The sequence below is a fragment of the Lutra lutra genome, chromosome 2 (assembly GCF_902655055.1).
Source record: "Lutra lutra chromosome 2, mLutLut1.2, whole genome shotgun sequence".
Taxonomy (NCBI): domain Eukaryota; kingdom Metazoa; phylum Chordata; class Mammalia; order Carnivora; family Mustelidae; genus Lutra; species Lutra lutra.
The window spans coordinates 208,481,545-208,508,384 of NC_062279.1; the positions used below are offsets into that span (position 1 = coordinate 208,481,545).

Genomic DNA, 26,840 nt, shown 5'->3' on the forward strand with positions numbered 1-26,840 from the left:
GCACGGAGCAGGAGGCGGCTCGCGTCTCTCCACGCGCGCACACGCGCACACACACGCGCACACACACACTCAAAACTCGGGCTGCGGCACCAGCTGTTCCAGTCCCTGGAAGAGGCAGGCGGGCGCCCCCGCCCCGCTCCGGCCCCCGCTCCGGCCCCCGCCCCGCGCGGGCGCCTCCCCCCTGCGCGGCGCTTCGGCCGGGCGCTCCGGACCAGACGGGCAGGGAGGACAGGACAGACCCGAAGGCGCCCGCGCCGAGGTCTCGCCCGCGTCCCGGTGAGGTCGGCGCGGCCGGGGAGCCACCTGCCGGGCCGCGGTCGGTCGGCGCCCGAAGTGCGGCTCGCGGCGAACGGCTCGGGCAGTGCGCGGGGCTCCCGGCGGCGCCCCCGGCCCGGCTCACCTGAGTCCCAGCCTCCGCCGTCGCGGGCGCTCGTGGCTCGGAGCGTCCCCCGCCCCCGCCCCCGCCCCCGCCACGCGCGGAGAAGACGCGCGGCGGCCGGAGCTCGCCATGGCCGGGGCGCGCGGGCTGCTCTGCCTGTGGCTCGGCTGCTTCTGCGCGGGCCTGGCGCGCGGGGACCGGCTGAGGCAGAGCGTCCCGGAGCCCCGCGGCGCTGCGACCAGCGACCGCGCGGCAGGTGCCGGCCCGGGCCCCGCGCTGCGGCCGCACGACCGGGTGTCCGTGCACATGCTGCGACTCTACGACCGGTACAGCGGCGGCGGCACGGCCGAGGCGGAGCGCACCCCCGGGTCCTCGGAGCGGGGCTCGCGGCCCCCGCGCCCCCGGCCCCTGCGCGAAGGCAACACGGTGCGCAGCTTCCGAGCCGGAGCAGCCGGTGAGTGCCCCGCGCGCCCCCTTTCCGCGGTCCCTCCCGGATTTCTCGGGGACACCCCCCAGCTTCCTTGCCTGCCCTCCGCTCTCTGATGCCACCCGGAGCCGCTCCCTCAGCCTCCGCACTAGCCCACCGAGCCCCACTCCGTCCCCAAGCACCCGGCCAGCGAGGAGCCCCCCGTTTAGAGCCCGGACTGAGAGGGGATCTGCAGAGCCACCAAGGAGGTCGCGGTGGTCTGGAGGGACGGCCCGGGGAGGGGCAGGGGCTACCCCACGCCCGGCAGAGCCCTCCTGCGCTGGGGTCTGTGCACCCCAGAGCGCCTCGTGCGGCTGTTCCAGCGCAGGGCCGGAGCCAGGTTGTCCCGAAGGCAGATGTCATTCCATGCCAACCCCAAGGCACCAGAGGGAAAAGTCACCCTCGAACGAGACGCCTTCCCTCGCCTTCTAGACAGTCGCTTCTCCAGACCGTGCGCCCCTCTTGACTCGCGTCCCCCGTGCTCCTGTATTGGACACTTTCCCTCTCACAGCCCCTTGGTGACAAACACACAAACTAACCCAGGTGGTCGGTTTCCGATTCCTTAAACCCATCCGGGCAGACGGGGGCTGCACCTATGCCCCCCTGGGGGAACGCGGGGACGGGCGGTGGTGGACGCCGGCACCTCCTGGAACCTGCGGGGAAAATCTGCTCATCCCGTTTTCAACACAGATCACTGCGGACCGAAGTTCATGGCTTAACAAGGTTCCTCCGTCCCCTGTGGGGAAGCCAGTAACTTAAGCAATCAGCCTGCCTCCCTTGTGCCAACAGCTTGAGGGAAAGTTTCCTGGACACTGACTCGGTTTATATGCTTTGAGGACGCGTCAGGCTTTTTCTGCTCCCTGCAGCCATGGCACAGGGAAATGTAACTGCAAAGCCTCCAGCGAACCGTTGAAAAATAGCCAAGAATCTTCAAGGAAGGAGGCCTTGCCCCGCGCTCTATCAGTTCTGTCAGAATCACTAGAAAGAAATCTCCCAGAGCTTTGATATGTAGGACTCCTGGAAGAAAGGAAAACCAGAGCATCCATCAAGGAAAGCCCTAGGCTGACCCTGTGAATACACTCTAGAGCCCCAGGCAGGACGACGCTCACAATAAATGTGAGTTATGCTTTCTGACGCAGAGGAGCTGAGCCAGATTTCACTTTCTTCCTAAAACCCTGAGCGTCATCTGTAAGGGGCTGCCCTCTGCCAAGGAAACAAAGCTTCTCTGAGTTCTGCACAGTCGGCCAGCCCCTCCAGGAGGCTGTCCTGACCGCTGACCACACGGCGCATACGCTGTTTATTTCCGTGCACCTCCGGGGGCAGAGCTCAAGGCAGGAGCAGTGTGGGAGCCGCAGGGATGGGGAGGACGTGGGCTGGTAAGGCAGGTGGCCGTCATGAAGATGCGCTCAGATCGCTCTTATCCTGACGTCATTTTCTCGGTGACATTACCAGGGAGTAGCTAAAGCACCCAAGAGATGAGTAGTACTTTTTGTATCAACAAGTTTCATTTTTAGTCCGAATCACAAGGTTGGGAGGTGGAATGTGAGTTTTTTCACTCACACCTATTGCCTGGTTGTTTGTCTGTCTGTCTTAGGCTGAGTGCAACGTGCGTGGGAGACGGGTAAGGGTTTGAATAAGGCAGGCCCGTGTTCTTTGGGGCTTCGGCTCATTCTGTGCATTATAATTTCTAGTGCCCTTTATCAGCCTCACGGGTCTTACACCCACAAATAACAAGCTCTGATAGGGAGGCCAGAAGTTCCCTGAAAATGACGGATTGCAGCCTGATGCGTATATACAAGGCTGTGTGCCCTGATAAGAAAAGTAATTCCTTTCGCATCCCAGAGTCGGTCTTAATGACTTATTCATCAAACGTAGACACTGGTTTTTGTGGAAGCTGAAGTGTCGTGTTACTGCATTGGATGGAGACTCCTGGAGAGGTGGTTCGTGTTGGACCCTTTCCAAGCGTGTTTGGTTACTGGCACACTCAAAAGCCCTTATTATAAGGCCGTCCTGGCTCCAGGAAGGCACGACTTCAGGAAGGTGCTAAGGCTTTCACGTGGGTCCCTCCCCTTCATCCATATCAGCGTTTCCATAACACTCTTTGTCTTGTGACATGTGTTCCGATGTGGGTGAAAGATGCTGTCTGCTCTAATAAATCAGATGTGTTTTCTAGTCCGTGGTGTTTAGGTTTCACAGCGTATGGATTTCTCTGCAGCAGCGACCTTACCAATGTTAGTGGAGGGTCAGGTGGTCTGCTGGGCATGTGGGGTGGCTGCTGATGGGGCAGACTTTCCACGTGCTTATCCAGGCTGACTTACAGCCTTCGAGCCCTGTTTGCTCCTTGGAACATACCTGATTACAATTATTTATTGTTCTAAACCTAGAATATCTTTGGTTGAAATTTAGCTGCTGTGGTATCCCTCTGATTACTTTCTACTTAAACCATTACTTGATGGTGGGTGGCATCGATCCTAAGTACACTTCCTGCTAACTCCTTTCTCCTCCCTCCATGCTATGCCGAGGCTGTGCCAAAACCCGAGGTTTGGAACACTCCTCAGTCTTTCTGTGATGTGTGAGGGCTTACAGAAAGATGGGTTTTCTCTTTCCCTTCGTAAAGGTAATTTACAGAACTGTCGATGACAGAGAAGTTTAGCTCTTTAAAAATATACCGTCTTGAAGGAAGATAAGAGGTATATGAAATTAGATTTTATTCTTATCTTAGTTTAAGGTGTCCTGGGCTACTTTGTAATAAAAGAAGAGTATTTTGCATCAGCTTTCCTCCTGGCTTGATCTTTGAGGATGCAGACTTTGTGCTCATTACTTTCTCATCATTCCCATACTCACTCTTATTTGTCCTACTCATAAATTTAACTTCTTCAGGAAAAATGATTAAAGCACATGTGTTCTTAATAGGAAAGTATCCTTATTTTAATTTATGACATGTAACTACAAAAAGATTATATTTCGGTGAATACTTGTCACTTTAAAAAAAATCACACAGTCTTCATAGATAAAAGAAAATTGAGGTAATTGGGACCGTAAAGTGAATCTTGTCATTCAATGAGGAAGGGGCAGTGTTTCCTAAGGTGACCAAAACTCTTTAAAAATGAAAATTACCATTTGATGTGTTTCTGAAGGGCAAGGAGAACATATAAGGCTTTGGAAAAGATAGAGGTGAGGGCAGAATGAGCGTCCTGTAAGGTACACGGGTCAGTGAGCGAACATTATTTTTGATGCGTTTAATGGCAAGGGACTATGATGACTTTATTAAGACACAGTTACCTTAAAATCTCTGGCACCCAGAAACTAGGCTTGAAATTAATGAGTACCCAGGTTATCTAATGTTTTCATTCAAAGGACAACCGTGCATCTGCTAGAAAGGGAGCTGGGTGTGCAGCTGCTTTGAATTACACACTACTTTGAATACAGGATACCCCCTAATGAAGTTTTTACTATAATAGGCAAAGCAGCTTTACAATCTCTAACATTCAAAAATCCATAATGCCATGAATGCTTGATTATCCATACTAACGAAAAAGAGAAAGAGAATGAATTACATGAAAAATTTATTTAAATCTAGCTTTTTAGTATAGTTAGCCACACTCAAAGAGACCAAGGGACTATAAGGGTCAATTAAAAAGTCCCCTAAGTAGATAATCCACTCAGGATATATTTATCCATCAAAAATATATATGTAATTAAGAATGTATTAGGAGGGTTACATTCATTTTATCTAAGCAGTGGACCTCTGTAAGCATTTGATTGGCCTGGTTCAGGTATCTCTAGAAATTAAATAGGGATGTGAATGCCAAATCTGCTCTTGGGCATTTTGGAGTTCTACAAGTTTGTATTTAAAGAGGCTTCAAGGAAAGCGGGCTCAACCCCCCCCCCTTACATGGAAGAAGAAATGGATGTCATGATGTATTTACCAGACAATTTTTCAAAGATAGTGAGCTCATCTCAAAACCTATTATTTATAAAGTCTAGTCTAATTTTCTAGGAGAAACTTGGGTAGAAAGGGGTCTTTGGAAGATGTTAGCGGGTGTCATGTGTAATTGGGTCCCATGGTCAAACAGGATTGGAAAAAAACGATCATTTTTACTTGCTCTGGGAACTTTTGGGGCCTTCAAATGCTAGTGAGTCCCCTGGAGAGTGGGTCATTTTCCCCCTGAGAGCATTTTAGAAAATTATGGTTCTAAGATACCAAGTTGGGGAAACAGTGGTTCAGTGCCTTCCGAATTTCTCAAAACGGAAGATACACAAAATTCAAGTGAATATCACAACTGAGAACTGTCTCATTTCTCACTTCCCGGTGAGTACCTATCTCAGGATGTTTACTCGCGTTGTTCCTGTGTGGACCTGGGTCCAATGGGCACTGGACCACCTTCCTGCTTTCACGTTTTAACTCCTCTGACTGTAATTGTACAGTCTGTCTGTCATTAAATTTCCATTCTCTCAGTTTCTTTATGAATTCTCAGCCACTGTTCTCTTCTGTAGGAAGAAAACTTCTATTTCTTAATATTCATCATTTCACAGCTAGTATTGTGCTTTTAAAAGAAAAGCTGCTCTATTTGTGGAGGAATTCACAGGAGATCCTATACATCACTTTGTTTTATCACCATTAATATCTTGATGAAAGACGCACTCAAGACACCTATCAAATCCCTTCTAAAATCACCCGAGTTTGTTGTACTTATGAGAACAATAAAAATTGTTCCTATCAAAAAGCCTCCTGAAAACTATTGAGGAACTTTGCATATACTTACTAGTCGCTACTCTGGAGGTTGTTTTTTTTTTTTTTTTTTTTTGCTACATCAGAACTTTCCTCCCCAAATGTGGATGGTTTTCCCATCTATTCAGTTTGCATATCCTAACAATCTGTATCTTAATAACTTGATTTTGGTGGGAGTAGTGGAAATGAGTTTGGCATCACTATTTGTGTCCAAATAGTCTCAGCTTGCATATCCCCCTGCCAAGCTCCCATTCAGAGCACATTGTAATGATTAGGTTATGAACCCATGAACACAGAATCATGTCATGGAAACACTGACCTAGTATCAATCAAGGGACACATGTATACAGGATAATAGCTCCCCTGGACAGCAGTAATGACAACAGTGTATGTGAAAAGCACTCAGCTAGGGAGTATATTTAGAAATGCACAAGGTTGCTGGTCTCTTCACATGCCTATAGTGGCTGTGTCCCAGCACACTGGTACCTCAAGTAGGACTTTCGGTGACACACTTTTTAGGGATGGCAAGTTTAAAGGCATAGATGTCTGCATTCATTTAAAACACCTAAGCACCTAAGTCATGGAGCCAGTTGAGCACGGTGTGTTTACTGACTCCTTCAGTGATGGACCTACCTTTAAGACCATCATTTCCTGACAAAGAACCACAGTAAACGCAGTGCCTAGATTTTATTTGGGCACAGTATGAATAAAATTTTTGGACAAACTGATGCTACCGTATTACCATCATCCATAAGTACTTCTTACTTTACTGAGTGAATTCTATTAAATGTTCTTTCTATAAAATAAATGCATCTGATGGTTGTAGAAATACAAGATCCTTTGTCCAATCTTCCGATTTTACAGTTAAAACAACTGAGACCCAGCATGATCTTATTTGTTTTCCTTTAAAAGGATATTTTAAAACTAAAACTGCCCATGGAACTAAGCTATAGATGATCTGAATTAAGTGTAGCTGCTACACTTAGGCATGTGTAAAGGAAAATGATTTTCAAGTAAAGAAGAGATTCCTGGTATTTTACTTTTTCTATTCCTTGAGGTTGAGTTAAGAGATCTAATGACTAATCTTGGCTGAACTGCCAACTAATGAAGATATTGAATAGTGCTAGACTCCGTTTCTTCATCTATCGAATGATTAAGTCACACCTGCTGTGCCAGTCTCACAGAAAGATGGTAAAACTCAACTGAGATAATGAATGTGAAAATGCATGAAATGGTTAGAAGCTCTCTATAAATGAGATACTCTTAATATCGTAAAAGGTATCTCTCTCCAGCTTAAACATACCTAACCTGTTGACCGTGTGTAATTGTCTGTGGCACAAAGGATAATATTTCAGCACTAATGTGACTAGAAGGAGGTGACAACCCTCTTGTGACAAGATCTGTGACACCCCAAACCCACATTGAAGAAGCTACTGTTTCTGTCCTGACCTTGGCAGCTGAATGAGCAGAGCTGCATCTTTTAGAGTGACTTCTTGAGGAGACTTGTTCTAATGTGCGGTCTCTGGGTTAGCAGAATCGCATCACCAGGGAGCTTCCTGGGGATTCTCCCACCCACCCAAGAGCATCCAAGTTAAAATCTGGGGACGGGACCCAGAAATCTCTGCTTTCACAAGACATCAACCTGATTCTGACGCATGTTTGAGACACACTTGTCAAGCCCATGTCCCTCGAGTTTGGGGGATCTTATAACAGCATCTGAAATCCAGGATTGATTAATGTGTAAGTCCTGGTCTCATCTGGCACTTTCGTGGGCCTTTCTGTGGACAAATGGTTTATTCATTTCCATAATGGTAAGCTTCTCTCGTGGTAGAAGGTATATTTCTGTCTTTATGGAAGTTTTCTCTCTGGAGTGGACTTCAAAGGAAGTTAATAAAGACTTCTAATCCTCCTTCCATAGCTGCAGAGAGTTTGGAGCCTAACAGATTTGGTGGAAGGAGGATATGGGACAGGGATCTATGAAGCACGTCTTGTGTTCTGAGGACCTGGCGTAGTTGGCCACAGAGCAGGCACTCAGTAAATATCTCGGTTGAGTGGAATTAGATGTCCAGGGGACTAGATAAGAAGAGATAGTAGAAAGGCTGTCCACCAACCAAAGGATCCTTTAAAAACAAACTTTAAAAAATAAACTTGCCATGAATGAAGTTCCCATGAGGCATTTTACCATGTGTAGGTCCGGTCGCAGTACCAGTCTTCTCCATATACAACTGTTCTAATGATGCTTCTTTTCCGATGAACTGAGAGGAAACGCCATTTGGTACCTCTACCCAAGAAGGGCTTCTGCTGACTTTGGAAAGTTGAAACTACTTGAAAGTATTTTCACTTTGGTGTTAAGTAGGAAACATTTTGAATCTGGTAAGTTTACACAGTTGTTCACTCAACAAATTAGACATTTTTCAGGATATAAATATTCCAGAGCGTGCAAAGTCTAGGAGCTCAATGATTTATTGGGACACGAGTCTGCCCTCCAAGAGCTCACAGTCCGGGAATGCCCTTCGGTGGAGGCTAAGAGTAGATAAACTGATTGACGAACATGTCGCTCTTCCAGAAAAACATACCTTAGATCATCCTTGGCCACGTTTTACTCTGGACACAGAGAATGGCTGTCTTGAAATTCCAGAAAACTCAGTCATTCGACTGGCACTCTGCAAGGAAAACCCAAATGCTATGACTTTGTGTTCTAGCTAGGAAGTCTCTATCTTGCCTTGCCTGGGAGTTCAAGGTGGCTGAGTGATCCCGTCTTCTCCACTGGGTAATCCGCAAGCGTTCAGCCAGTGACGGGGGTGAGCTCGGCTCTTTCCTGGGTACCCCTGGCATTTCTCGTAGCTGTACTTTGTTTGGAGAAAGAAGTAGGGGAAAAAACGTTGTCCTGACTTACATATTTTCTGTATGACTAAAATGTTTTCCCTGCTTTCTGGGGATTTAACTAATCATCAAGATTTCATTTAGTCTATTTGTTTTAAAATCAGACTTTACATAGAAAGCTTTCCATTGTGTGTTCTAATTCCCTTTGAAAACGCTCTGTGTGGGCCTGCATGAAGGTGAACTTCTACTTCACCACTCCCTGGGCACCGCCCCAGCGGCTCCAGGCCGGGGGCTGAGCCCTCGCGATGATGGCAGGGCCCGTCCTGAGTTATACTCTCATCACTGTGTCCCTGGTTTCAGTGGGCTCAGGTGCTTTGTTTTCAGATGAAAACAGAAACAAATCTTCTGCCTTTATCTACGAATCAAATTCCGAGGAAAGTCTGTACAGGTAAGGGCCGGTTCCTCTCCGAAGTCCGTGTTAACTCGCAGTTGCCTCATTTCTGCATTTCTACGTGGATCAGTCGGACTCAGTCTGTTTATTCGTGAGAGAAGCACTTACCGAGCACGGCGCTAGAGTCAAGCCCAGTGCCCCTGGCTGAGGAGTCCCATGAAGTTACCGCAGGGCCTTTCTCTAAGGAGTTTATGGTCGTAGGAAGGAGCAGGGATGCTAGGAGAATCCTGTTAGAGGCCGGGCTCCAACAGAAGGAGTGCGTTGGCATGACAAGCGCACCTCAGGAGGTGGGGCCTCCCCTTTGACTTAAAAAAACAAGTCTGGAGTGTCAAGGAGAGGCGGGGGGTAGGACACGAAGTCATTGCAGGGAGAAGTGGCGGCAGGTGCCACGTCCTGACAGGTGTGCAGAGAGGAGGGTAACTTGAAACTCACCTGACAACTGAACCTCTTTCAAGTCACAGATCCTTTGACTCTAGAAAAGTCAAAATAAGAGGATAATGGCCATGGCGAATCCTAACTAGAGGCCGGGCCGCATTCCCAGCAAGGAAGATCCCGCGCGGGCTCGTGCCAGCGACCGTGAGAAAACAGCACCACCTGTTGGTAGCAACACTTCAGCATCGAGCGTTTCCTGAGCAAGAGCTGGAAAATGAACAAGCTTCATTCCTCGGGTGCGACCTGCGAGGTTGTTACCCCGTGCATCTCTGCCGCCCTCCCTCCCGTGAGGGCATCCTCCTGAGTCGTCGGAATTAGGACTTTCTCAGGGAGCCCAGTCTCCCAGACAGGCCTCACCGCCATACTCCACACTTAGAAAGTCATTCCTTACACGTACCCATCTGGATTCTGCCTCCGTGCACCGGTCTGGTTTAGACCTCAGTCCCGTCTCTGACCCTGGAAAGAACAACTCTGGGACCGCCCCCCTCTTCAGCCCCTCACGTATTTGTCAACAATTTTCATGCCATTGGCAAACCGTTTATTTTATTCCTGAATTCAAACTCGTAAGGCAGAATTTCCAGACCCTGCATCATCTTGGCTACTACTCTCCCCTGCACCAACGAACTGGTCAGAACGAGGGTGTTCAGAATGAAGCACGTGGCCCCAGATGTCGTTCAGCAGGTGTGGCGCCGAGTGTCTCCTCGTGCCCGAGGACTGCAGACCACCTGCAAACGCACACGCGATTGTTTTTTAACCTGATAAAACCCACCATTGTTGTTACATTATGTCAGTTTGTTGTTATTAATCAGAAGGTGTACCTCGGGTTTCTACTTCAGTAATTCCAAACAGGTACGTGTCAGGGTATCTCAGAGCCGTGGCACTTTCCATGCACCGGTATCGGAGATGTAGCTGAAACGGTACCATCCCAGAGAACAGAGACGCCAGCTGCAAAGCTCCTGTTCTTACACGTGTGAAGACTCTAATTTGGAAAGTTAAGTCCGTTTACAAAATCTATCAAATAAGAAGCGTGAGCATAAGTCAATAGATGTTATCAGTTATGTCCCTTTGCAGGGAGGTGTCTGTCTCCTTGTGGGGTTCTCTGTACTCATTTGCTCAACTGCTCGCTACTCTCTTACTCCCGTTTTCTTCCTCTGTAAATACTACGTATTTGTTGGGTCCTCTGGAGGGAAAGAGTATTAACTTGCCCAGAAACTGAATACTTTAAGGTGAAAGAAGACAAAAATACAGTATGGGTTGGAGAAGTCAAGACATGTTTTGGCGGGATGCTTGAGACTTCTAGCTTATTGTTAAACCAGAGTGGGAGAGGAGGTCGCCTAGAATGGCCAGAATAAGGCGCCCCCCAGTCTGGGTAGGAACGGCCAAGTGTCACGTGCTGGGTATACTAATAACATGGGACCTCGAGTTAGGAGCTGAATATGAGTTGGCCGTTCCTTTTCTGAATTTTGTCAGCTTAGATGTCTGTTAGGATCAGATTAATTTAGGACCTACTATATTTCTCTTTAAAATACAGGGAATATTGCTATGCACATGTCTCTGGGGATGCACATTGCCCGCTACTGGGATGGGCTCCTTCCATTTCCCACCCACAACACCCCTGTCTCCCTTCATTCTGAAAAGTCTGGTTCCCCGTGTGCGTTTCTTCCCTTTACTCTGGCAGAGTTAAATGCTCACTTCGGTGCTGCTCCAAGAACGTAGTTAACACCTTTGACAGGAAGTAGGATCCTTATGGCACAGTTACCCCCATTTTGCTTCTCAGCCCCAGAGCCCCCCACTTCCTTCCACCACCAGCGTGGACCGCAGTGGACATTTGAGTGGCCCTGAGACCCAGCCCAGGAGCCAGCGCCTCTTAGATGTTCAACTCATGTTTGTTAAAGTGGGACATTTGTTTTGCTTTGGTTCTGGTTCTTTGTTGGCTGTAGTAGATGTATTTGTGTCCTACACAAATGACACAACTGAAGCCATGTCTGGAATCGCTATGCCGGGAAGCACTGTTGCTGACCTGCCCGTTTAACTCTTCCAACTCTGTCGAGCGGTTTGTTAATCTTAGACTTCGGACTGCAGACTGAACCGATTAGCTACAGCTGGAGGGAGAATTAAAAAGCAATTACCAAAATTATCTTCATCTAATGTTCTTGGTGAGAGAAAGCCTGTTGCATTCCAAGAAGGGAATCTTTTGCCCAACTTAGTTTCTGGTTCGAGGATTCATGCTCAGCAAAGTCCTAATTCTTCTCTGCACTTGGAAAAAAAAATTCCCTTTTTTTTCTTTCCTTCTGGACTATACGACTACAAAAGTGACAGTTATCCTAGACTACCATTGTCTGGTAGAAATGTAATCTGAGCCACAAATCTGAGTCACATATGTAATTTAAAATTTTGGGTGTCCACACTTAAAAATATGAAAAGCAACAACTGACATTAATTTTAATCATATATTATTACACTGAAAATATTCTGCACCTGATTCTAGTGTGGGTGACATGGGTCAGAAGTTGCCCACACCGAAACGCAGTTGTCAGACACCAGCGGGGTATCTGAGAATCCGACTCTGGCTCCAGGAGATAACGTCAGATCCCAGAGGACCTCCTTCCACTTCAGATGTGGATCACGAGCCCAGGTCATCGCCTGGAGCATAGGTCCAGATTGGAGGTTCCCATGAACCCCCTCCTTGGGTTTTGATTAATTTGCTAGAGCAGCTCGCAGAACTCAGGAAGTCCATTTGCTTTCCGGGTTACTAGCTTATATTAAAAGGATGTAACTCAGAAACAGCCAGATGGAAGAGATCTGGAGGGCAAGGTGTGCGGCAAGGGTGTGGAGATTCCATGCCCTCCCCTGGTGTGGTGTGTTGCTTTCCCCAAATCTCCATGTGTTCACCAACATGGACACACTCTGAACCCCATTCTTTTGGGGTTTTATAAAGCTTCATAATACAGGCATGGTGGTTTAAATCCTTGCGGAGGGCTTCCATCTCCCACTCCTCTTTCCTCCCTGATCAGGGATGGGGCTAAAAGCCTCAACCCTCTAATCAGTGGGTTGGCTCCCCTGGCAACCAACCCCTTTCCCTATTGGTCCTCCAAATTCGCCTCATTAACATAACAAAAGGCACCTGTATGGCTCTCTTGGGAATGACCAAGGGTTTTAGGAGCTCTGAGCCAGACAGGGGACAAGGACCAAACATATATATTTACGATAAAATCACACTATCATGATATTCAACCGAAGACATCCAAGTGTTGTCATTTTAGCATGCGGTCCATGTAAACCTCTGGTCATGTGATATTTTATATTCTTTTTTGAACTGAGTCTGTGAAATCCCGAGTGTATTTTATTCCTACAGCGTATTTCAGTCCAGCCGTAAATGGCGACCCTTTTGGACAGCACAGTGCCGGCCAGCGAGCCTTCACAGAGCTTTTCCTGGGTGCCAGGTGCTTTCCCTGTGCCCTGTCGATTAATTCCCACATCCCTGCCTTTGATGCTATTGGGCTCTTTTCACAGAGGAGCAAACAGACTTATGGAGCTTGGGTTATTTGCCCAAGGATAGCGAGTGGGTGTGGTGGTGCTGGGCCTGGGCCCCAGGGTGGGACTTGGAAATCGTGTGCCGAGCTGCACTGAAAGCACCACCAGAGGCAGTGGGGCAGATTCTGAAGCGTTTACGAGAGGATATTGAAGATTAGACACAGGGCTTGGAGCTGCTTAACAGCAGGTCACAAGGTGTCTGGAAACATGTTTGGAAGAAGGAAACTTTTTTTTTTTTTTTTTTTTTGAGGAGGAAACATTTGAAACCAAAACGTTGGGGGAAGGAGCACTCTGACTTTACCCACTAGGGCACCACCACCAGATCCCTTGTAGTTCCCATCTCTCCCTGCCAGGATGTCTGTTGGGCAACCAATGGCTTGCCACATACTTGGAACAGAGGCTTCCCCTCCTTGCACTTGGAGCTCCCATCTGCGATGAGAAGTCTGGGTAAAAGCACGCGCTGCGGGGACTGCCATGCATTAAGGCAGGAGTCTCTGAACAGCCCTGATGCCGTGGCTTTGTTATAAAGGTCTGCGAAGTATTATCCTGCTGTCGTGGATTATACAATGTGCACAGATGGCAGTTCCCTCCTCTTCCTTCCCATGGTGTTAAAAATGAGTAAAATATGTTTCCCATTGTATTTCCCTTGTGCTTGGGGACTCAATGAACTCATTTTAAGTTTCCACGTCTTTATAAAAATGTTTTGTTTTTACTGAAATATGTTTCTGATCAGGAACATAACTTCAGGATCGTGTGTGTGTTCCTGAACCCAGTATGTATCAGGAGCAAGTGCATGGAGGAGGGTTCGGGCTCTGGTGACAGATCCCGGGACGGGGCGTTCTGGAGTCGAAGCGCAGCCTTAACCACCGACTTGGTAGATGATCTCAAGAGAAGGAACCAGCCTCTGCCCTGACTGATAATCTCTTGTTCTCTTGTTCTGTTGCTCTCTCATGTTTGAAGGATTGAAACACAATTGACCAATTTCAATAATTTTCATCAAACAACATGGAAGAAATTCAACTCTTAAGTTCTTGGGATTTTATAAACCTCGGGCAGGCTCTACAAGGGCATTAATTCTTTAGGATGATTTGAATGTGTGGCTCATTGTTTCACATAAATTACCTGAATATTGACCTATACGGTCTTGCTTACCAGCCCTCACTCTGCACCGTAAACTCTGTGAGGCAGGTAGAAGATACAATCCCACAGTACAGTCTGTGCCAGCACTAACAACAGTAAGAACTTGTACTGTGAACTGCTTTACCCGCATCTCATTTAATCGGGATGGAGGAGAGGGAGGTGTGGTCTCCGTGTTATGAACGAGAACGCCAGCTTGCCTGAAGCAGCTGATTCTCCGCTTGAATCCAGGTGAGTCTAATCCCACTGGTGCTTGTAACCAGTAGGCTGTCCACTGCCACGAGTAAGAAGCTATTACAGTCCTGAGCCGGTTTTATAGGACTGGTTCTCAGTAGTATTATAATGAAGGGCCAGAACTCTCAGCTCTCATGGCAGGAGTTCACTGCTGAGTTACAACTTCTACACATCCGTGGTGCTTCAGGAAAAGAAAAACCAAAAACCAAATTAGTAAACATGGCTCATCCTTGCTTTAATCTTTCTCTAGCTTTAAAAAAAAAAAAAGATTTTATTTATTTATTTGGCAGACAGAGATCACAAGTAGGCAGAGAGGCAGGCAGAGAGAGAGGAGGAAGCAGGCTCCCCGCTGAGCAGAGAGCCCGATGCGGGACTCGATCCCAGGACCCTGAGATCATGACCTGAGCTGAAGGCAGAGGCTTAACCCACTGAGCCACCCAGGCGCCCCAAATCTTTCTCTAGCTTTAAAAATTACTCCTGTTATCTTTTTTTGCTTGTCTGTCTAGCTGAGGTGAGACTCACATAGCACAAAGGTAACCATCTCTAAGCGGACAGTCCGCAGCGTTTGGTACCTTCGAACTGTTATACAACCACCACTAATTTCGAAATAGCTCCTTAATTCCAGAATGAAGCACACCCTCCCCCCCGTAAGAGCTTCCTCCCCGTTCTGCTTGCCTCCAGTCCCCGGAAAACAGCACCGTGTGTTCTGTCTCTATGGCTTTACTGCCTCTGACTATTCCATGTCAGTGGAATCACGCAGTCTATAAACTTCTATGTCTGGGTCTTTCATTTAACATGATGTTGTCAAGGTCCCCCCACATTCTAGCATGTGTCAGTCCTTCATTACTTTTTATGGATAAGTAATATAAATATTTATATAATATTATATATAAATATACATATATGTTATATATATTGACTTTATGGATAAATAAGTGTCCCCTGCAAGGACACGGTGCCACCGTCCAGCCACCCCTCCAGGGGGGCACTTGCGCGCGCCCTTCACTTGGGCTGTTGTGACCGTATCCTGCAGGGAAGCCTTCGCATGCACTTGGCTGAGTATCTGTTTTCCTTTCTTTGGGCTACAGAGGAGTAGCATCGTGGGGTCATATCGTACTTCTGTGTTTGACTTTTGGAGGACCTGCCAGACATTTCCACACCCGCGGAAGCATTTTACCTTCCAGCCAGCAATGTAGAAGTGTTCCTCTTCCGCCACATCCTCGCTAGCACTTACTTTGGTTCTGATTACCAAAGCCTGGCGGGCGCACGTCACATGGTACCACAGTGTGGTTTTGACTTATGTTCCCCAGTGACTGTTAATGTGGAGTGTCTCCTCATGTGCATATTGGCCCTTTATAGGTCTTCTGTAGAGAAGTGTCTACTTGGTGTTTTTGCCCATTTTTTATTGGTGTCTTTGGCCTTTGCGTTGAGTTGTACGAGTCAGTTGTATGCTCTGGGTGCCACAGCTTATCAGGTGTATGATTTGAAAATATTTTCTTCCTCCTCTAGGTTGGACAGACTTTCTTGACAATGTCCTTTGATGCACGAAAGTTCGTTAATCATGATGAAATCCGACTTACCCATCTTCTCAATTTATTTATTTATTTTCCCTTTGCAGCTCATATTTTGGGTGTCATTATCTAAGAATCCGTCACCAAATCTAAGACCCTGAAGATTTTACTTGTATGTTTTTGTCTAAGAATGTAATGGCTCTAGCTCTGTATTTAGGTCATTCATTCATTTTGAGTTACGTTTTGTATGTGGCGTTAGGTGTTAGGTAGGGGTCCTGTTTACTCCTGTTAATTCTTCTTTTTTTTCCCCTCCCTAGGAACCCTTGGAAGCAAGGGACTGCACATTTTTAACCTGACTTCTCTAACCAAGTCTGAAAACGTTTTATCTGCCACCCTGCACTTCTATGCCGGGGAGCTAATAAATGTGACCTTGAGCTGTCCCGTGTCCCGAGGATGCACACAGCAGGCCCAGGGGAAACACTTGCAGGTTGATCTCTCTGCGTGGATTCTTAAATCTGACAGAAACCAAAGTCAGCTCCTGGGTCATCTTTCAGTAGACGTTGCCAAATCTCGAGATTTGGGATCCTGGCTGTCTAAAGACATCACTCAAGTCCTGAGGAAGGCCAAGGACAATGAGGAGTTCCTCATAGGATTTAACCTTACCTCCAAAGGACACCCACTGCCAAAGAAGATGTCGCCCTTCCCTGAGCCTTATATCTTGGTGTATGCAAATGATGCTGCCATTTCTGAGCCAGAGAGTGTGGTCTCAAGCTTACAAGGACACCGTAATTTCCCCACCAGAGCCCTGCCTCCGCTGGATAGCCATATCAGGGCTGCCCTTTCCATGGAACGGAGGAAGAAGCGCTCGGCTGGGGTCCTGCTCCCTCTGCAGAACAATGAGCTTCCTGGGGCCGAGTACCAGTACAGGGAGGATGGGGTATGGGAGGAGAGAAAACCTTACAAGACCCTTCAGACTCAGGCCCCAGAGAAGACTAAAAACAAGAAGAAACAGAGAAAGGGACCTCACCAGAAGAGCCAGACGCTCCAGTTTGATGAGCAGACCCTGAAGAAGGCCAGAAGGAAGCAATGGATCGAGCCTCGGAATTGTGCCCGGCGGTACCTGAAGGTGGACTTTGCGGACATCGGCTGGAGCGAGTGGATCATCTCCCCCAAGTCCTTTGATGCCTATTACTGCTCCGGAGCCTGCCAGTTCCCCATGCCCAAGGTAGCCCTCGCTCTCTGTCCTGTCCTTCCTGCTTGGGTAGAGTAGAGAGACGCTGACGGAGCGTGTGCTTTCATTTACAAACCCATCTGGACGCTCACTGATTGCATCGCAGCACGCACGGGCAGTCGTGGTCAGGCTTGTTTTTTTCCTCAATGGTTGTTACCGTAACACGCAGTCAGTACTGGTATGAAGAAGGGTACGAGGGAAAACGTATGTGTGAAATGTGCTTTTCGTGTGCTTCCAAACACGGCGTGTGTTGAGGGATGTGGCGTGGTCAGCTCTGTGCGGCTCGGCGCCCGCAGTCACAAGCCCCAAGGGACAGAAGGCTGGTCTGGGAGGGGATGGTTAGGGAAGGCCTAGATGTCGTGGGAAGAGGGACGGGGAAGGACTAGTTCGAGTGATGCCCCCGCAGGGTACTTCTTGACGAGTGGTCTCTTGTGGGACGAGCCGACCCCACCAGGGTCGGGATCAAGGCCGGGCCGGGGACTCACCCCATGAAACCCACCAGGTGTGTGTTTCATCTGCATCCTTAGTAAACACCAGAAAAGAAAGGCAAAGGAGGGTGTTTTGACCCTGTAAGTTTCTTCCAAAACTTACTGCAACCCTCTAGTTCCATCCACGTCGTCGCAAATGGCAAGATTTCATTTCTTTTGATGGCTGCATAGTATTCCATTGTGTATATATACCACATCTTCTTTATCCATTCGTCTGTAGATGGACATCTAGGTTCTTTCCATAGTTTGGCTATTGTAGACATTGCTACTATAAACATTCGGGTGCACGTGCCCCTTCGGATCACTACGTTTGTATCTTTAGGGTAAATACCCAGCAGTGCAATTGCAGGGTCATAGGGTAGTTCTATTTTCAACATTTTGAGGAACCTCCATGCTGTTTTCCAGAGTGGTTGCACCAGCTTGCATTCCCACAACAGCGTAGGAGGGTTCCCCTTTCTCCGCATCCTCGCCAGCATCTGTCATTTCCTGACTTGTTAATTTTAGCCATTCTGACTGGTGTGAGGTGATATCTCATGGTGGTTTTGATTTGTATTTCCCTGATGCCGAGTTATATGGAGCACTTTTTCATGTGTCTGTTGGCCATCTGGATGTCTTCTTTGCAGAAATGTCTGTTCATGTCCTCTGCCCATTTCTTGATTGGATTATTTGTTCTTTGGGTGTTGAGTTTGCTAAGTTCTTTATAGATTTTGGACACTAGCCCTTTATCTGATAGGTCATTTGCAAATATCTTCTCCCATTCTGTCAGTTGTCTTTTGGTTTTGTTAACTGTTTCCTTTGCTGTGCAAAAGCTTTTGATCTTGATAAAATCCCATCATGCTTAGCGAAATAAGTCAATCGGAGAAAGACAACTATCATATGATCTCCCTGATATGAGGGAGAGGAGATGCAACATGGGGGGTTGAGGGGGTAGGAGAAGAGTAAATGAAACAAGATGGGATTGGGAGGGAGACAAACCATAAGTGACTCTTAATCTCACAAAACAAACTGAGGGTTGATGGGGGGAGGGGGTTGGGAGAGGGGGGTGGGGTTATGGATATTGGGGAGGGTATGTGCTATGGTGAGTGCTGTGAAGTGTGTAAACCTGGCGATTCGCAGACCTGTACCCCTGGGGATAAAAATATATGTTTATAAAGCTGTAAAAAAAAAAAAAGAAGAAAGGATGAATACCCAACTTTTGTAGCAACATGGACGGGACTGGAAGAGATTATGCTGAGTGAAATGAGTCAAGCAGAGAGAGTCAATTATCATATGGTTTCACTGATTTGTGGAGCATAACAAATAGCATGGAGGACAAGGGGAGATGGAGAGGAGAAGGGAGTTGAGGGAAATTGGAAGGGGAGGTGAACCATGAGAGACTGTGGACTCTGAAAAACGATCTGAGAATTTTGAAGGGGTGGGGGGTGGGAGGTTGGGGGCACCAGGTGGTGGGTATTGTAGAGGGCACGGATTGCATGGAGCACTGGGTGTGGTGCAAAAATAATGAATACTGTTATGCTGAAAAAATAAAAAAACTAAAAAAAAAAAAAAAAAAACTTACTGCAACCAGTCAGAGCTTACCTGTGTCTCTTCCAAAGTCAGCCGAGACGACTTTATCCCACCAGTCCTCAGTATCCTAAACCTTTACTCTCAGAGGCTTCCCCAGTCCTGCCTCGGCCTGCACAGCACATCCCAGCGACTCTTCTGTCTTTGGATCTAAAGTTAGGAAGAGACAGTGGTGCCCTCTGGCCTTCAGTCAAGCTTACCGCCGAAATTCTATTCTTGGCTTCCAATAGTATGAATCTCTGACATACAGTGAAATGAGGCTGTAGGAACAGAATTCAGAGAAAGAATAGAGTTAGGTTTGTTGTTGTTGTTGTTGTTGTTGTTTTTCAATTTTTTTTAAAGATTTTATTTATTTATTTGACAGACAGAGATCACAAGTAGGCAGAGAGACAGGCAGAGAGAGAGGAGGAAGCAGGCTCCCCGCTGAGCAGAGAGCCCGATGCGGGGCTCGATCCCAGGACCCTGAGATCATGACCTGAGCCGAAGGCAGAGACTTTAACGCACTGAGCCACCCAGGCGCCCCTGTTTTTCAATTTTTGCTGCTATATAATAATGGAGGAAAAAATTCTTTGCCTCCAAGAGGGAAGAGCTTCTGCTTATAGTTCTTTTTTTTTTTTTTTAAGATTTTTTATTTATTTATTTGACAGAGAGAGATCACAAGTAGACGGAGAGGCAGGCAGAGAGAGAGAGAGAGGGAAGCAGGCTTCTTGCTGAGCAGAGAGCCCGATGCGGGACTCGATCCCAGGACCCTGAGATCATGACCTGAGCCGAAGGCAGCGGCTTAACCCACTGAGCCACCCAGGCGCCCCTGCTTATAGTTCTTTAACGTTTCCTGCTCTCATGCTGCTAGTCCCATGATCATTGGGTTGTTAAATGGAGCACATGCAGAAGGTCTGGCTGAACAAGGCCAGGTGTCAGCCTCAGGGCAAGGAACTTGACTGAAATCCCTGTTTTCTTATTAGAATACCCCAGAAGGACAAGTTTTCTACATCTAAGACTTGTCTTTCCCGAGGATTTTTGCTGATTCCATGTTTCGTAAATCTAAACACTAAGTAAGGATTATGTACATTTACTATGATATAAACAGCCTTATTTTCTCTAAATATTCATAAAGACTGCATCACTGATCAAATAAAACTTGTTCCAACTAGGGAAGCATTTAAAAACACACCACAAGGACGCAGAATGTAACAGTGATGAATTTTTACAGTGTGGGTTGCTTCACAGCATTGAGAGATGGAACGAATTCAAATCCGTCTCTAAACTCAGGATGACTGAGTTTTCCAAATAATCTCTCACACTCGTACACTGTAACTTCTTCTATGTAGCCTGGGGAAGGAGTTTTCCATCCTGACTCCAGATTTTCCTTCCTGAGCCAGGGAGCCCTGACCATGTGGAGCTCTTCACTGAGTTTTCAACTCCTCCCTCCGGAGACCAGGTCCCATCGCCACTCCACAACAGTGACCCCCACTTGCCCACCTTCTCCTGTTGGTTACACCTGCCTTGACATTCAGAATCCTGCTGTTGCTTCAGTAGATCTTCCTGATGGTTCTCCATGATCCAAAGCATAATTATTTAAAAGCTTATGAGGGATAAGTTAAGAGTAACAGAGATAGGTTTGAGTGTGTCAGTGCAGTGGAATGACTAAATGTACAGGCTCCTTGCTGGGCTGCTTAACCTTAATGTGGCTACAGCTTGCCTGGGGCTGTGTCGGTTCTGATCCAGTGGTTCTGAGCATAGAGCCTAAGAATCTGCATTTTTAGTAGAGCTCCTGACAGTTGCTGATGCCGCTGGGCCACAGACCTCTCCGAGTAGCCACAATGAGAACTAAATCCTTTGCCTAAAATCTTGGCTCTACCTCTTACCAGTTATGGTTTTTGGGAGGAGTTATTCATATTCTACATAGTTGACCCTTGAACAACATGGGGGGTGGGGCCCTGATGTCCTGAGTGGTCGGAAATCCACGGAATACTTTTGATCCATAACGTAACGACTAACAGCCCACTGTTGATTGGAGACCTTATCAATAGCACCAACAGTAGATTAACATGTATTTCCTATGTTGTATGTACTCTGTACTGGATTCTTAGCAATAAAGTAAGCTAGAAAAATGAAAATGCTTAGAAAAACTAAATATGAGAAAACACATTTACAATACTGGATTTAAAAAAAAAATTCACATGTAAGTGGACCCATGCAGTTCAAGCTCACGTTGTATAAGGGGCAACTGTGTGTTAGTTTTCTCATCTTTGAAATGGGTACAACGGTACATAATAAAAACAATAGTATCTACGTAATGACAACCGTGGGGAAATGAAACACCTTGCACATAGTAGGCACTCAGTAGATATTTGCTGTTGATATTATTGGTAATGTCGTTGTCGAGACTGAGGAGAACAGAACATTAAATACAGGGGCTGAAGAGAGACCAAACAGGGAAAACGATCAAGAGAATAAAAGATGTTAAGACAAGAAAAAGCTTCTTAAACGTTTCTAGCCCCTTTTCAAACACCACAAAGCCTAAAATAGGATTCTCCCTGCAGGTTCGACAGCCTGTAAGCTCTTCCAGGAACAGCCCTTTGGAGAGTCGTAGAGCTCAGGACAGCACTGGTTGCAGCGACTGAACTCATCATAATATTTGTCCAAACTTGGAATGGCATCAGAACTCCAGGGAGACACAACAGGGATAGTGAGGAGCTCTCTCTCTAAGCTCGAGGATTCGCTTTGCCAAGTGGAGAGTGGAAGTTTGGCTGCTCCGTGGCGTTCTCCGTCTCTCATCACTTGTACGGATCTGCTTCACTGTGAAGGCTTCCGAGTGGGGCCCTTTCGGCCTTCCAGGCTCCGCGGCTCTCCGGTGGCATAGTAACCCGAAGGCCGGGAGGCGGGACCCATCGAAGCGGCTGCAATGGGTGGTGATTGATAAACGTCTCTGTCACAGCCCAGCTTCCAGCAGGGTCACCGGAGCAAACGATCGGAAAAAAGGGGTCTGCACAGCCGGGGAGAACGAGGTCTCTGACCAGACCTGGAGGAGCCCATGTGGGATCCAGGAGGCGCCCAAGAACTCTCAGATGTCAGGTGCACATTTTGCCCCAGCGAGAAGTTCCCCCAGGCCACCCTCCTTTGCTGGCCCTCCTTCCCTTGGGCCTCCCGAGCAAAAGCCTGCTTGCTCTCCACGGCCGGGTTCCTCGTCTGCGAAAGTCGACAACCTGTTCTGTAATTCAGAACAGCTGTGTTCTGCCTTTCCCAAATTCCAGGCTTTGCCCTTTCACTGATTCCAATTAGATGGTTTCTGGGCGATCACATCCATGTGGGCTGGACTGGAAGCGCGCGGAGCAGAACCCCACGGCCCCAGTAGGAATGAGGGGCTCTCGGCAGAGGACACAGTCTCCCTCGCTAACGCATTCATAATCAGATTGAACTCGCGGCCCTGGTGCGCGGCTCCGCAGGTGCCGGCCGGACCATGGCAGGTCTCATTCCCAGGCACGGCCGCGGGGATTTCTCGGATTTCCAGCCCCTACAGCCAATCTGGGCTCCCGGGGCGAGACCGCTGGAATTCTGTGTGACATGAAAAATACCCGCAGAGCTCAAGCCACGTCGCACGCCTTTGCTTCCCCTCACCAGCGTAGCAGAGATGGGACACGAGCCTGCGGATGACGTGTGTGACTGAGCCACTGCTGCTGACCGAGACGTGGGAGAACCGGCAGGGCTGGAGGAACGGAGATGGTTTTGCAGGGAATGGCACGAACGCTGAGAATAGCCAAGACACAAAATGAGGCAGTGAAGGATCTAAACACTTGGACCCAAACAGCCTCTATAAAGAAGAAACTCACATTTAATGAGTTCAGAATGATACACCCTCAGTCAATTTCCTGAGTTTCCAATTCCAACCTTGGGTCCTGAAAAAAATGACCTAAAAATCCTCAACCTTGATGTACCAAGTTATCCAAGCCCAAATTCCCTAGACTGATGTTAAAGTCATGTTCTACTCTCATTAAAAACAGAGACAAGGGAGAGGGACGCCTGGGGGCTCAGTTAAGCATCTGCCTTCAGCTTAGGTCATGATCCCAGGGTTGTGGGATCAAGTCCCACATGGGGTTCCTTGCCCAGGGAGCCTGCTTCTCCCTCTCTGCCTGCCGCTCCCCTGCTTGTGCTTGCTTGCTTTCTCTGACAAATAAATAAATAAATAAAATAATCTTAAAAAAAAAAAAAAAGAAGAGACTAGGGGGAGAGAGAACACAGATTGACAGATTTCTTAAGCTATGCAAAGAGAGTTATGAGAAGGATGATCTGAACTAAAAAAAACAAACATTATAGACTGGCAACCTGTTTCAGAAAAACAATTACTGCATGGATCTTTTGTGCATGACGTAATGATTCCGAGTAAAGGCAGCTTGATCAGAGGATTCTGTAGTGAAGAAACATGGGGGAAACTCCCTAGCAAATTGAAGGTTCCTGATAAGACACGCCAACCCGGAATCAAGAGCCCGTGCCTACATTCCAGTGAGCCCACCAGAGACTGCTCATAGTTTCTGAATCTATCATTTGTGAGTTAGAGCTTAAAAAAAAAAAGGACAGGAATTTTCCTAGGAAACACCCATGAATATTTTCCGTATCTACCCTGGGTCATTTGCACAGAACCTCCTATTTTTGTTGATGGGAATGATTTCCACAGTAATAGGTAAAATGGAGAGCATGTTATTTCTTGTAAGTATTTTGTCCATTTAGCAAGTACTTTTTCAGTGTCCAGAGCACGCTGTGTTCCAGGCCCCGGAGACCAGAAACACACAGCAGTTTTGATCAGTCGAGACCCCTTCTGCTTAAATAGATCCACTTCATATGAAATTTAAATATTACAAGTATCATTAAAACACTAAGAATAACAGAATAATGATGTCAGAAAATCTGTGGTTTAAAGAAACTCTTTGGGGCGTTATCATAGCCTGTTTGGATCGCTGAGTCTTAAGAATAAATCAATAGAGAAAAGTGGATGGCTGCAAAATTTTCTTTGGAAATTACCAGTACCGATGAAATCACAAACAGTGGCTACGGGTCTCTCTGGTACAATAGTTACAGTTTGTACCAGTTACACAGTTTACGGATGTGCCAGACACATGACATGCGATATCGGACGTAGACTTCCTTTCCTCAAAGGGAGCATACTTTGCTTTGCAAAGCAAATTGAAAGTTAATAATCCTTTCCAACACATACTTAAAATTTCTAGGAAGAAAGAGGAAAACAAAAACCAGTTGCCCACCATTCAGACCATATTGTAAATAATTTATGCCCATTCACAGTAAAGTTAAAGTCTCATATATGGATAATTTCTTTCATTAAAGTTGAAAGATGGGGTGAGACAAATTGGACTTGCCTTTCTCTGCCAAAAATAATCCTTTTTTCTTTTCTTTTCTTCTTTTTCTTTTTTTAGTAGTATGCCAGCTTTCTGTGTTATTTCCTTCTCCCTTGGTTTGTATGTGCCTTAACCTATTGAAGTTGTCGTATGGGAGTTTTTAGGAGGTTGAAATTAAAACACCAACTCAGAGTTCCCTCTCAGCCATGAGAAATATGGCTCGAAGTCTTGAAATTAAAAACCCAGAGTTTTGGCCAAAATCCCACTTCTGAATTGACATGTGATCTCTGGCAAGTTGCCCAATTTCTGTTTCTAAATGTATGTAAGACAACACTGGGTTCACCTGCCTAAAAGAGACGTTGGGGAACACGGATGCGGTGCGGCGGGTGTCCGTCCTGTGGTCTGCAGCGCTCTGACAACACCTGCATGTCCTGGGCTTGGACAGGGGCTGTCCTTCAGGGCATAGCAGAGCCTGATAGAGCCGAGTGACAGTCACCTGTGTCACGTGGGTGTCAGGGGTTCCACTCGGCATCTTCCCAGGAGAGGACTTCACCAGGCACCTTTGGTCCAACTTCCGATACCCATGGAATAACCTCGGGCCCCCTGTTCCCAGAGGATTTGGCCTCCCATGAAACTCATTTCCACACGGCCACCTGGAGTCAGAACCCATGGAGCGACAGTGACCCCCAGCGGCCAGCGGGGCGGTCTTCTTCACCTCTGTGCTTCTGGCAGGCCAGTCATCACAGCGCAGAGCGATACCATCCAGTCCATCCTGGCAAACGGATCAATGTTCCTTGATGCTTGGTTTTATTTTAACAGCGAAGTGTCAAACCCTATAGCGGGGGCGATCATATATCTATGGGAAGCGTAGACTCTAGAACGAATGGGGCGTTTTGCAACCCTGTTGTTGAAGACATCCGAAAAAAAACCCCGTGTGGGGACCAGGTTGTGTTTAATTAAGTGACTCTGGTTTAGGTAACTGGGTTCAAATCCTCATTCTGTCACTTCCGAGCTAGTCGACTTTGGACATGTCATTTGAGTTTTCGAGACTATTTCTTTACTTGAAAAATATAAACACTGGTAGCTGTGGTTGTAAGGGCGTGATAGCAGGTCACACACAGCTGGCGCGTATATATACACACATAGCCGGCGTGATGGATGTGTGTATCGGTGTACGACAACCGTCGTGGTGGGGGTGGGATCCGAGCTTGTACTGAACGGGCAACAGTGCCAGAACATCACGGACGTGTTGACGCGCGTCCGCTGCCGGTGCCAGTGAGCTCAGGTGATAAGCAGTGAATGATGGAAAAGCAGCTCCCGCTAACCTCCGTGTTCTTCTCCCATTTCTTTTCCAGTCTTTGAAGCCATCAAATCACGCCACCATCCAGAGCATAGTGCGAGCGGTGGGGGTCGTGCCCGGAATCCCCGAGCCTTGCTGTGTGCCTGAGAAGATGTCCTCGCTCAGCATCTTATTCTTTGATGAAAATAAGAACGTGGTACTTAAAGTGTATCCTAACATGACGGTAGAGTCTTGTGCTTGCAGATAACCTGGCAGAGAACGCGTACGAATGCTTAATTCTACCAGTACTTTATTTAATGGACTCCCCCCTCCTTTTTTTTTTTTTTTGCACTGCCAATGCATTTCACCCCAAAAGATCTTTTTATAGTCAAAGAGAATGAGCAAATAGACTGATGAGTCCCACCAAGGAGAACGGACTGTGCTTGTTTCTGAATGTAACTCAACGCAAGATTTTAGTAAATATGGACATATACTTCTTTTTTTAAAAAATCACAAAAAAAGATCACTCAAACTGTTTTTAGAGCTATTAGAGGACACACTGATTTATTTTTGTAATGGGCTTTGAAAATAGGTTGGGAAAACACCAGTAGCTTTTCACTTATCTCTAAGTAGGCTTACTGCCCTAGATTCCTGAGCGACTCAGCGAGTGCTGAATTATCCAATCAACATTTATGTTTATCTTAGAAATGTTTAAGACTCTTGTTTGCCGGTGTTTGTCCTCCATGTGTCCTTGTGTGAACGGATGACGGAGAGTGTGTGCTGAGTGTGGGTGTAAGGATGCGGGTGCATTCCAGCTGCCCTGGCCCTTCTGTAGGAAGTTTTGCTCCGCATGGTTTTATAATTCGGTCTACACGGGATTCTTTGTTTTTTTCCTTTCACGTTCTGGCAAGCACCATTCAATTATGAGAACTTTACCAAGAAGGAGAGAGTGATCCAAGAGCATAAGCAGCGTGTTACCCCTTGGCCCGGCCCTTCAGTTTGAAATACACTTATTTTCATTTCATTGTCTCCGAGAAAAGGGAAGCAGCAACCCAATTTTCAGAAACCCAGGGGGAGTTCCCCTTCTGTACTCCTTTGTCACAAGTACCTTCATTTGTTCTTTTAAACTGAATTCAAAAATTCAACTGAGGGGCGCCCGGGTGGCTCAATTTTTGAGCGTCTGCCTTCGGCTCAGGTCATGATCCCGGGGTCCTGGGATTGAGCCCCGAGTC

General features: G+C 47.1%; 1 protein-coding gene across 2 annotated transcripts; it reads left to right on the forward strand.

Moving 5' to 3' along the window:
- Nucleotides 1–26,840, forward strand: BMP3 (bone morphogenetic protein 3). Of its 2 annotated transcripts, none has more exons than XM_047719657.1 (3): nucleotides 1–833; nucleotides 16,017–16,924; nucleotides 25,685–26,840. In XM_047719657.1, exons 1-3 carry the CDS (start codon nucleotides 509–511, stop codon nucleotides 25,874–25,876), a joined length of 1,425 nt encoding a protein of 474 aa, XP_047575613.1. In that variant the 5' UTR covers nucleotides 1–508; the 3' UTR covers nucleotides 25,877–26,840. The 2 variants fall into 2 exon arrangements, with proteins under 2 accessions (XP_047575613.1, XP_047575614.1); XM_047719658.1 differs by lacking the exon at nucleotides 25,685–26,840 and adding an exon at nucleotides 21,525–22,604.